The sequence below is a fragment of the Camellia sinensis genome, chromosome 5 (genome assembly GCF_055761805.1).
Source record: "Camellia sinensis isolate YWXY chromosome 5, ASM5576180v1, whole genome shotgun sequence".
Classification (NCBI taxonomy): Eukaryota; Viridiplantae; Streptophyta; class Magnoliopsida; order Ericales; family Theaceae; genus Camellia; species Camellia sinensis.
Window position 1 is genome coordinate 171,627,085 of NC_138965.1, and position 12,190 is coordinate 171,639,274.

Consider the following 12,190-nt stretch of genomic DNA (forward strand, 5'->3'; position numbering starts at 1 on the left):
TGCTCTTACCTTGGCTCTTTTTAATGCTAACCACGGTATGTCTGGACCGGAATAACCAATACTCCGGTCCAAATCGGGATAACTTTGTGAGTGACGACCAAACTTACCATAAGCTCTTTGGGACCGGAGTAACTTTACACCTCTCTTGAGCCGGAGTAACTTTACACCTCTCTTGAGCCGGAGTAACTTTACACCTCTCTTGGGCCGGAGTAACTTTAAACCTCTCTTGGGCCGGAGTAACTTCATGGCCTTTTTACTCAGCCCTTCGCAATGTGGCCCATAACTGCCCATTACCCAGCTTGGCCTAATTTATAAGTATAAATTACCCTCTCAGTTGCGAAGATTGATTAAATCCCTTAATGGATTGAATTCCATCCGGTCATCAACCACAATGGAGTCTAGAGTTTGAAGGTTTATTAGGTTTTCCACTCGGAAAGGCCACTTGAAGCGTCCAATTAAATGTCTCAACTATTTTGCATTGCATATCTCATCTGGTAACATAATAATTGGCCTATCACATCCGGAAAATTCCAGGGTTTGTAGGGTTTGCGAGTTACCTACGGATGGTGGAATCTTATTTATTTTGGAGCCACTTATCCTCAAGTACCTCAAGTGAATGAACTTCTCTATTGCATCAAGTAACCTTATATGCTCTGTTTCTTGGGAAAGATTGAATATCTCAAGATCTAACACTCTCAACAATCTCAACTTTTTGTACAGAAATTGTAACTCTCCTATTTCGGTGAATTCAAATCCCGAGTTGAAGAACAAAAGGGTTCGTAAATGCAAATTTGATGACTGATCAAAGGAATCAAACCTTCTTAATCCACAACTATGAAAAGCTAGTCTTCGATGTTTGCAGGGAGATGGTGCGGAATAAGCATTTCCATCATAGATATGAAAGAAATTTAACTCCTTCGACTTTTCAATTGCAAAATCTCGAAGAAGATCATGCATTCGGCATCTTACAATTCTCATCCAGTTTCTTTTAGCTACTTGAATCAAATTTCTGTCAATCAGCTCATTTAGATATTCTGCACCTGTCTCCTCTAACGTTTCTCTTTCTGCTTCTTGTATGAAACCTTCTGCCACCCATAACCGTATAAGTCTCACTGCATCAATTTTAAAATCTTCAGGAAACAACCCCAAATAAAGAAAGCACGACTTCAAGTGATGAGGCAAATCGTTGAAACTTAAAGCCAATATTTGTATGACATGAGTCAAGTCATGGCTTTCAAAGTCGTCACTGCTTACATGTCGCCAAAAGCGGCCCTGCAATTGGGGCCACTCATCAGGATGTTTTCTTGACAATAGCCCACCCAAAACGGCTATGGCTAGCGGTAAGCCACGGCATTTTCTGACCATATCTCTTGCCAATTTTTCCATGCTTGGAGGGCAATGACTTGTTTTATCGTTGACCCCATCATAGTCCGGAAACACTTTCTTACAAAACAATTCCCAACTTTCTTCTTCTTGTAGAAATGGAAGCTCATGGACAAATTTTCTCTCACCAGAACTCTCGGCAACAACTTTCTTATGAGTGGTGATAATTACTCTACTTCTTTTCTTGTTGTCTGGGAGGGCTCTCCTCAAGCTTGCCCAAGCATCTGTATCCCATACATCGTCAATCACCACCAGGTGTCGACTTTCTTTCAGCAACTCACGTAAATGCCACTCCAAATCTGCTGGTTCCATCTTTTCCAATATCTCCAATTCATCTTTGGTGGTTGGCATCTTGAAAGATTTTATTGTTCTTCGAAGAAGATTCTGGATGTTGTAATCCTTGGATACAGAAACCCAACCATTACACTTAAATTCATCTCCAACACTGCCAGAGTTGTAAGTTTTCGAGCTAAGGACGTCTTACCCAAACCGCCCATGCCCACAATCGAAATCACACATTGATGGGGCCTTTCTTGGAGAAGTTTAGATGTCAGTAATTCAACATCCTTCGTGAAGCCCACAACATGTTGGTCGTCTTCATAAGGTGTTGTCCTTCGTAGTTGCTTGAATATCTCATTCATGCTACTTGATCCCTCCCCAGCAGCTTAGATATTTCTGATCTTGAAAATTTCATGATTTCGATCGATTTCATCGAGTCTATTCTTCCATTCTTGAATCTCCTTACCTGTCCCATACTTGTTTGCTTGTTTGTAGATGCAAAAGTACTTTCTGAGGCAAGCTTTGAACCCTGTCCTTTTGGGAATCCCTCATTCTTCAACTTTGAGAATAAACTTGTCAATAATATCCTCGGCTTGGTAAGTAGCATCTCTAATATCGGATACCCATTTGCGTATCCTACTGTCTTGATCTTGTTTTTCTTCTGCATCTTTCAAGAAACACAACATGTATTCCAATTTGGTTCTCAGATAGTTGACTTCATCTCTCACTCCTTGCAAAAAAATTACTTGATCAATGAGAAGACCACCAAGTCTCCACACTACGGAAGAGACAACAACATCAACCATCCTTGGCGGTTATGTTCTTTTGTACACTCTGTATACATATTGAATTTGGGTGGTTTGATCTCAAGAAGGTGGAAAATGTAAGGGCTTAATTACTTCGAACAACAAAGAACTTTGATTGAAAAAGAAAAGTGAATTAGGGGATGTTTGGGATGTCCTAAATAAGTGTATTTTTTTGTCTTTTTAGACTAAAAAATTGAGGTTAAAAATATGAATATTTCGTTTAACTTTTTGACTTTTTATGAAAAAATGTGTATTAAAAAATTGTATAAATTAATGGCTTCGTTTGGGAAGTTTTTATTTTAGTAGGCTATTTTAGTTTTTGGCTATTTTAGTAGGCTAAAATTTTTGTGTTTGGGAAGATGATTGGATTTTTTCATAGTTGGATGTGATGTTTGTGAGAGAAAAAGTGAAATGATTATGGGTTTGATGTGATATTTTATCTTATTAGCTATTTTAGCCTATTTTGTTTTTTTTGTGAATTTTAGCCTAAATTAGGCCTTCAATGTGTAAGAGAAAATTAGTATTGTGAATTGTGCAGCCGTAATTATTGACTTTTAATGAATAGTGATAACTTTTTAATTTTTTGAATAACTTTTTGACTTTTTTAAAACTTTTCAAACTTGACCTTAATTTAAGTTTTAAGCCAATATGGATGGTTTCTTCGAAACAATGGCAAGGGACTTTCCAGGGACTTGTTGAAGGGCATCTTTGCCATTGCCTATGAGATCCAATCCCAGCGTCGGTATCCTTGTTGAAGGGCATCTTTGCCACTGTTATTTTGTTGTACACGGAGGACGCATGTGCGTATGAAACCAAGAAAAGAAAAATAAATATGCAAGGGACGCTTGCGCCTATGAAACCAAGAAAAGAAACAAAAATGCTAGAGATCTCAAAAATTTTACCAAAAGTTTTATTAAATGTCTTGTATGGGTCACACCCATGTGAGACATTTGGTAAAATTTTTGGTGAAATATTTGGGGTGTCTAGCATTACTCATAAAGAAAAATGGCTCACTTTCGTGATGATAAGGTTTTTTTTTTTTTTTTTTTTTTTGTCACTCTAAGTGGGCCATGAAAAAGAAAAAGAACAAATGTGATATAAATTATTAAAATTTAGGATAAATTACAAATATACTTTTTGAAATTTGATTAAAATATAAATCGTTCCTCATATTTTAAAAATTACATTTCACCCTTTAAGGTTTCTAATTTCATAACAAATCGCTCATTCTATTAACAAATTATTAATTTAATTAATAATTTTTAATGATATTAAAAATACGTTTCAATTAATAATTTAAGTAATTTTATTATTGTATAAGTGATTAATTATGAATTTTATTTTTTTAATTAATTTTGTTATATAAAAAATTCTAATAAGGAATATTTGTAATTTTTTAAATTATAAAAATAATCTATGCTTTAAATAAATTTTAAGAATATATTTATAATTTATCTTAAAATTTATATTTATATATATATATATATATATAATACTTTCAAGTTGAAGGGCATCTTTTCCATTGCCGGTAATTAAGATCCAATCCCAATGTTGGTATCCTTGACTGCATAATTCTCCTCGAATTGACAGGATATGTGTTGGGTTTGAAAAAAGAGAAAATATCGGTTGTGGGGATTTACAAGTGTGTATTGTGTGACTAGTGTAAACCCATTCTATGCACAAGATTGATTTAATGATGTATAAATTTTTTAATAATGTATTAAATTTTAATTTAAATCATAAAATTATAATCATAATACATACGGATCATCTTTTCAAATTTCATAAGTAAAGACAATAATACTTCAAAATAAATATTTACAAAATATTATAATCATCCAACTGATATATTTTTCTTGAAATAATAAATTTGATTTCTAATTGATGAAATTAACAATAAATAAGATGTTTCTCAATGAACCGAATATTTAAAACATATATATCCTAAAAAAACTAATAATAAACTGAATGTCATAAATTAAATCTATCTATATTTGATAAATTAAAACTCAATAAATATTGCGCATCATGTCCAAATGCCCTAGAAAGTGCCTGCTAAAAAAAATAAGAAGAAGAAAAAAAAAATGTTATCATTTTTTTACATACAAATGAACTTAAAAAAAAAAAAAAAAAACAAAAAAAAGAGAAGAAAATATATTACCTTATGAGAAGTGTTTATATAAATTTTTCAAAATTTGTTCCCTTTTCTTTATTCTAGCTCAATGGTAATATTGTTTCTATCAAATATTTTTCACTTATTTTTTTCCCTAATTTTTGCATTGCCCAACATATTTTGATTTTCCAATCATCAATATTTTCTACTGGTAAATTCTCTTTATGTAGTACAGTTTGAAATTTATTTATGGCATTTTACATGGCCAAATGATATCTATGACGCAAATTTAGAGGAGGCTGTATATTTATCTGCATAATGAATTCAACACATTTGACATACAATTACATAAAGAATAAGATAAGCAAGTTCAATGGTACCTGAAATACAAAAGATAATGAGTAAAAAAATCTCAATAAGTATCATTGTTTATTGTAGATATATTAAAAAAAAAATTTAAAAATCTACTATACAACATCCATCTATTGAGGAGCTAATGTAACTTTTTGTAAAAAAATTATAACACAATGATTTTAAAATAAGAAAAAGATAACATAACCAAATTATTGTTGTACATGGGAGGGGGGGCACAAAGGAAAAAGAGAATTCTATTTAGATTTACTTTAAGATTTTTTTTTTTAAATTACAAAATAAACACAAAGCAGTATTTTTTGTGGATTTGTATTGAATTTTACGTGATAGATATCTGATTGAGTGAATTGTGGGTGATGGATATCCATGCGTAAATTGTATGAATAAGACTCGTGGATTTTTTTTTTTTTTTAAATAACATGATAGACATTAGATATTTATAATTTGTATATATGTTTTTAATTTACAAATATTCGTGAGTTTTTTTTTTTAAATAATATGATAGACATTGAATATTTGTAATTTATATATAGATATATATTTTGTGGGTTTAGACTTTGTGAATTTTTTTTAGAAAAATAGCGTGACAGACATTGAAAACATATTTGCAGGTTTATATTTTTTTATTAATTTATTTAATTGAGAGTGAGATTTATGTTAATTTATTTAAGTTATGTGATAGACATCTAATTTTCTTGAATTTAGGTGAACTATTTTTGATATGTAAAAAAAAGGATTTATAAAAGTTGAAGAAGAAATAAATCAAATTTGATTAAATTCAAGAACAAATGCAAACCACAAATTAAAAAGAAAGTAAGCCCAAACTATGCAAAATGTAATAATAGAGAAGATAAAAAGATGTGTACATAAACTAAAAAATATTGAGAAAAAAAATATATACACACAAAAGTAATAAACACTGAAAAAATGCATATAAAGTAAGAAATAATATTAGGAGTATAAAAATGGAGAAGATGAAAAGATGTGTGGATGAACTGAAAAATATTTAGGAAAAAGAAAACAAATCGAATATGATTAAGATGTGTAAATAAATTGAAAAATATTGGAAAAAAGAAATATGTACACACAAATAATAAACATTGAAAAAAATGCATATAAAATAAGAAATAGTATTAGGAGCATAAAAATGGAGAATATGAAAAGATGTGTAGATGAATTGAAAAATATTAGGAAAAAAAATATATTTACACAAAGATATAAAGTATGAAATCATATTACACCAACCTTGTAATAATTTTTTACAGATCATCAAACTTAGAAAACGTAATAATGGAGAAGATAATATGATTTTCGCAGATCATCAAACTTGCAAAATATAATAATGAAAAGGATGAGTTAGTCTGAGAAACAATAGGTAGATAAAAGAAAATAAAAATGGATAGATGAAAGAGATTGATTGAATTTGAGTAAAATATAAAATAAACTGAATACAGAAATGTGCGTGTAGGAGTTATAGGAGGTATAGGTCATGGATATGAATGAATATAGATGTAGGAGTTGTGGGTGATGGATATGTAAATATGGATATAAATAAATATTTTATTATTTTATTTTTATTTTATATTTTATTACAAGGAGAGGAAGTGAAAATGCCTGAATAATGGAAATATCATAGAGATCCCATGATCATCTCCAACTGATGTATCGGTGTCGCTGTTGATTGCTAAAAGCAAGCAATCAAGTGACTCTAGAGAGTCTGTCGTTGAATCTCTGGCCTTTCCATCTTGTAACCCATTCGTCAAAATGCCAAAATCACCCATTAGAGTACCCAATGAGCTCATCATCATGTAAGGCCTGTTAATTGGAGGGGAAGAAGAAGAATGGGAGTGAAAATGCCTGAATAGTGAAAATATTATGGAGATCCCATGATCATCTCCAGCTGATGTATCGGTGTTGTTGTTGGTTGCTAAAAGTAAGCAATCAAGTGACTCTAGAGAGTTTGTTGTTGAATCTCTGGCCTTTCCATCTTGTAACTCATTCGTCGAAATGCCAAAATCACCTATTAGAGTACCCTATGAATTCATCATCATGTAAGGCCTGTTAATTAGAGGGTAAGAAGTGTCGGACAATCTTCACTGTATTTAAAAGATTTAATTCTATTGTGTACACAATAACAATTAGAATTTAAAGAAATAAAGAAAATGAGAGAATTTATTTGATTACAAAAATCAAACTCGAAATAAAAATAAATAAATAAAAACAAATTTTATTTTGTTACAAAAACAAAATTTAAATCTGATTTTAATAAATAAAAATAACACTGAAAATAAATTAAATAACTTACTTGATTTAATTTGTTCGAATTATTTTCTGATCAAGTCCAGTGTTTGACACTGTGTCCTTAAGATAGATTCGTCCTCTCCACGGTGCTTTCAGAATTTGGACGTCTATCTCCCAGGATGAAATGATCTTACCACAAACAATAGCAGCACTACAAATTGTTTGCCTTACGAACACACTAAGTGTTTACACTCTTTCTTTCAGAAATAAAATGCAGCAAGATGAAGAATATAATTAGCAGAGGTGAAATACGAAATTTCTGAATTAATAACATCAAATGAGGGTGGTCCTATTTATAGATGTAAAGGTGGCTCTTGGTTTTAAATTGAACAGGTATGATACCTGTTGGTTTTGAATTCAAACAGATTTGAATCTGTTAACAATTCAAACAGATAGCAAAAATGAGAAGGGCCCTGTTTGGGTGTGCACTAATTCCAAACTAGTTTATTTCTGTTTGAAAACGGGAAGGGCCCTGTTTGGATATACAGAAAATCCAAATCAGTTTAATTTGAATTCTGGATTTTATTTTACCAAAAAATAAAATTAAATTCAAATGTTTTTGGCCCAAAAAGATTAGAAGCCCAACCCAATCACACACCACGCACCTGCGCCCAAGCCCAGGCCCAGCCTGCCCGACCGGACGGTCGGACGGCGGCGGCGCGCGCGCGTGTGGTGATTTTTGGGTCCAATGGGTCTAGCCCATTTTGCCCATAACCTCTCCCTCTAAAACACTTGGGTACCCCTTGGGGCACACCCCAAGTATCTCACCCAAGCCTTATAAACCCTTTCAAAACTTCCCACCAAATCAATGTGGAACAAGCCAATTTACAACCTTAAGGAATTTCCACCAAAACTCCATTTCCATGGAGCACACTTTGGCTTCAATTTCCCATTCACTCGGTAATGGTTTTGAGCAACAAAATATACCACGTGAATCACAACGCGGCATAGAACGCGTTACCACTTTGACCCAAGTAAAACGACGCTCGGGGCCCACCTAAAAAATAGACCAAACTTGAGAAAAAAATTTTGGTTTTACCCAGAATTTTTCTACCATTTCCAACAATCCCCCACATGAATGGAATTTGATGACAACGGAAATGCAACAATATGCAGACTTTAACGAAAGAGTATAAGTCGAAAATATCTTGCATCAGGATAGGTAGTTTTCGGCCTTGAACCTTCCCTAGTGATAACCTATCGGACTTACTGGCTAACCAATGGACGCGATGCCTTGAATTGTTCAGCCGTTTGTGTAAGCCAAGACAATAGATTTCACACAAAATATCTTTTAACACATCGTGGTTCTCACTGTTGTGTTCATTTTGGCCTTGAACGCACCTGGTTTTCATAAGTGTTTCTAGAGAATTTAGCCTGTTCATTCTTATAGAACCGGCCCCAATTCAACACTCATATAGGTGATTCTTATTGTGAGTATCTCCTTATACTCAACTTGATTTTATGCCTTAACCAAGATATAAGTAATCATTAAAAGCAAAGCTTATCCTTATACCCCTGCAGACAACATATGTTGCAGATATCACTCTTACCATAAGAATGGGTAGGGAATTTTTAATCCCTTGGTGATTTCTGGTGAGCCATACATAATTTAGTTGTCCCTTTAAACTTAGTTCTTGGGATCTCCAGTCATATAAGTAGGGTTACCATTATGACGACTCTTATGTAATAGGCTTTAATCCCATCCCCTTTGATGAACTATACACTAGCTCTTTTGTCAAACCTTTTGTTAACGGATCCGCAATATTCTCTTTAGATTTTATATAATCTATTGAGATTATTCAGTTTGACAACAATTGCCTTACGGTATTATGTCGACGACGAATATGTCATGACTTACCATTATACATATGATTCTGTGCCCTGCCTATTGCAGATTGACTATCACAATGAATGCAAATAGCTGGCACAGGTTTTGGCCACATTGGAATGTCTTCTAAGAAGTGACGAAGCCATTCTGCTTCTTCACCTGTTTTGTCCAAAGTAATGAACTCGGATTCCATTGTGGATCGTGCGATGCAAGTTTGTTTCGTGGATTTCCAAGAAACATCAGCGTCTCCTAGAGTAAAGACATATCCACTAGTGGATTTTGAATCTTTAGTATCCGATATCCAATTGGCATCACAATAACCTTCGAGTACTGCTGGATATCGAGTAAAGTTCAAACCATGATCACGAGTAAATTTTAGAAATCTAAGAACCCGAATGATCGCTTTCCAATGGTCTTCTCCAGGGTTACTAGTGTACCTACTTAATTTACTGATAGCATAAGCTATATCAGGACAAGTACAATTCATTAGGTACATTAGGCTTCCAATGATTTGGGAGTATTTTAACTGAGACACTGCATCACCTTTATTTTTCGATAAATAAAGACTGATGTCTACAGGTGTTCTAGCTAAATTCAAATCATCCTTGATAAATTTATCAAAAATTTTCTCAATATAATGAGATTGAGATAATGCATAACCGTCAGATGTTTTAGTAATTTTCATTTCTAATATAACATCTGCGACCCCCATATCTTTCATATCAAATCTTTTGTTAAGTATTTGCTTAGTTGATTTGATCATGTTTTGACTGCTTCCAATGATAAGCATGTCATCCACATCAAGACAAACTATGACATATCCTTGGTCAGTGTTTTTAACATAGACGCATTTGTCACATTCGTTTATCTTAAACCCATTAGTAAGCATTGCATGATCAAATTTTTCATGCCATTGTTTAGGTGCTTGTTTTAATCCATAAAGGGATTTTACAAGTCGACACACTTTCTTTTCTTGTCCTGATACTACAAACCCTTCAGGTTGCTTCATATAGATCTCTTCATTTAGATCACCGTTTAAGAAAGCTGTCTTAACATCCATTTGATGTATTTCTAATTTAAACAACGCTGCTATAGAAATAAGCATGCGAATGGATGTCATTCTTGTCACAAGAGAATATGTGTCAAAATAGTCCAGACCTTCCTTTTGTCTGTAACCTTTAACAAGAAGTCTTGCTTTATACTTGTCAATTGAACCATCTGCTTTCATTTTTCTCTTGAATATCCATTTATATCCAAGAGGTTTAGAACCTGGTGGAAGATCCACCAATTCCCAAGTATGATTTTACATAATAGATTCAATTTCATTATTAACAACCTCTTTCCACAAAGGTACTTCAGGACCTGTCATTGCTGCCTTAAAGCTTTGAGGTTCATTTTCTAACAAGTATGTCAGAAAATCTGGACCAAAGGATTTTGATGTTCTCGCTCTCTTACCTCGTCTTGGTTCATCATTAGTTAAATCCTGTTGGTCGAGACTATTACTAGGCTCTTGTGTTTGATTGCCATTAGTCTCTTGACTTTGTGTACAATCATAAGTTCTTTTCTGTGAACTTAATTCCTGTCATTTCTTATAAGGAAAGACATGTTAAAAAACACAGCATTCCTTGACTCTATAATAGTGTTCACATTTATATCAGGTATTTCTGATTTATAAGTCAAAAAACCGATATGCACTACTGTAGACACCCCATTTTTGACCGCCCTTAAGACTTGGGCACCACTGATGGTTTGCTCGGTGTTGAGAGATGTGCAGGGCAAAGATTCAATTTCTTTGGCAAGGAGAGAGGCAAATCCTTCAAAACACTTTGTTTAGGGATTTGAAGTTGAAGAAAAGAGGAAAGGAGAGGAGAAAACTGGTCTGGGAAAAGTTCGGCATGAATCCGGGTAGAAGCAAGTCGAGCAGCCCTCGCTGAATCGGGCTTATCTATCTTTACACTTGGAGTTTAGCTATGGAGCCACCACCGTCGGAAAGCTTACTTCTGGGGCTTCATTTTGCACTCAAGAATCTCCTAGAGCCAAGTCCGGGTGGGGGAGATATGATCAGTTGAAGTCGGGCATCATCCCGGTTGGATCGAATCTGCGCGGCTTCACGGAAAAGGGCATAACTTTTTGCACAGAAGGAATTTTAATGCAAGGTTTGCGCCATTGGAAAGCTAACTTCCGGGGCTTCAATCTGGACATCCACCGGCACTTTTTTGACCTCACCGGCCACCCATCGGCACTCTGTTTGTGCCGGCCGGCAATTTATTGTGCCGATCGGCCATTTATTGTGCCGACCGGCACTTTTTTGTGCTGACCGGCAATTTTTGCTAGCCGACGACCTTCCGAAGCATTCTGCAGATTGAGTGGATTCCAGCTGTGCCAGCTGGAATGCACAGAATTGATCCCCCACGTGCATGTGTGCTTGTTTTGCACCCTTTGCACACCTTTGGCCCCTTTTCTTGCACCCTTTGCTCAAGGCTTCTTGAGGAAGCCTTGACCCCTTTTCTTGGCTTCCTCAAGAAGCCTACCAGCTGTCCAAGCTTCTCCAATAAGCCTTGAACCCCTTTGACCCTTTGAAGCTTGTCTTAGAAGCTTAGCATTGCTTATATAAGCACCTCTCCTCCTCCTTTGTTTAGGTTAGAGACTTGAGGCAAAAAAACCAGAGATATACCATATATATCTGATATACATACATACAAACCTCCATCTCTCTCTATATCTCTCCCATTCAACCATCAAACACCCTTGTTCTTGGGCCATTTCTTCATCAACTCATAGCATAAGGCATCCAACGCCTATTCCAACAGCTTGAGGCTGTTCTCCAGAGCTTAGGAGCACCTAAACTTGGTCCAAGAGGTGCTGGTTCATTGGTCTACAAGGGTGAGTCCTCATCTTCCCTTTTCTAGCCTTTTTTTGCTTCATATCTAAGCCATAGTTGCTTGCACTTTTGGGCTCCGACCTAAACTTCAAATCATCATATTTTGAGGTCCTCTTCATGTTTGATTGAGGACCTCTTGCTGTTTGAGGATAGTAGCTAGCACTTCCTTCTTTATCTCTCATTTAGGCCCTAATCTTGCATGTTATTTTTGGCCTATGTGTAATCTG

At 34.5% G+C, this 12,190-nt stretch overlaps 1 protein-coding gene across 1 annotated transcript; it reads right to left on the reverse strand.

The window, feature by feature from the left end:
- Window positions 1–468: 468 nt before the first annotated feature.
- LOC114257245 (putative disease resistance RPP13-like protein 3) lies at window positions 469–1,734 on the reverse strand. Its single transcript, XM_028197009.2, has one exon. The coding sequence runs from the start codon at window positions 1,732–1,734 to the stop codon at window positions 469–471; it is 1,266 nt and encodes a 421-aa protein (XP_028052810.2).
- Window positions 1,735–12,190: the final 10,456 nt, after the last annotated feature.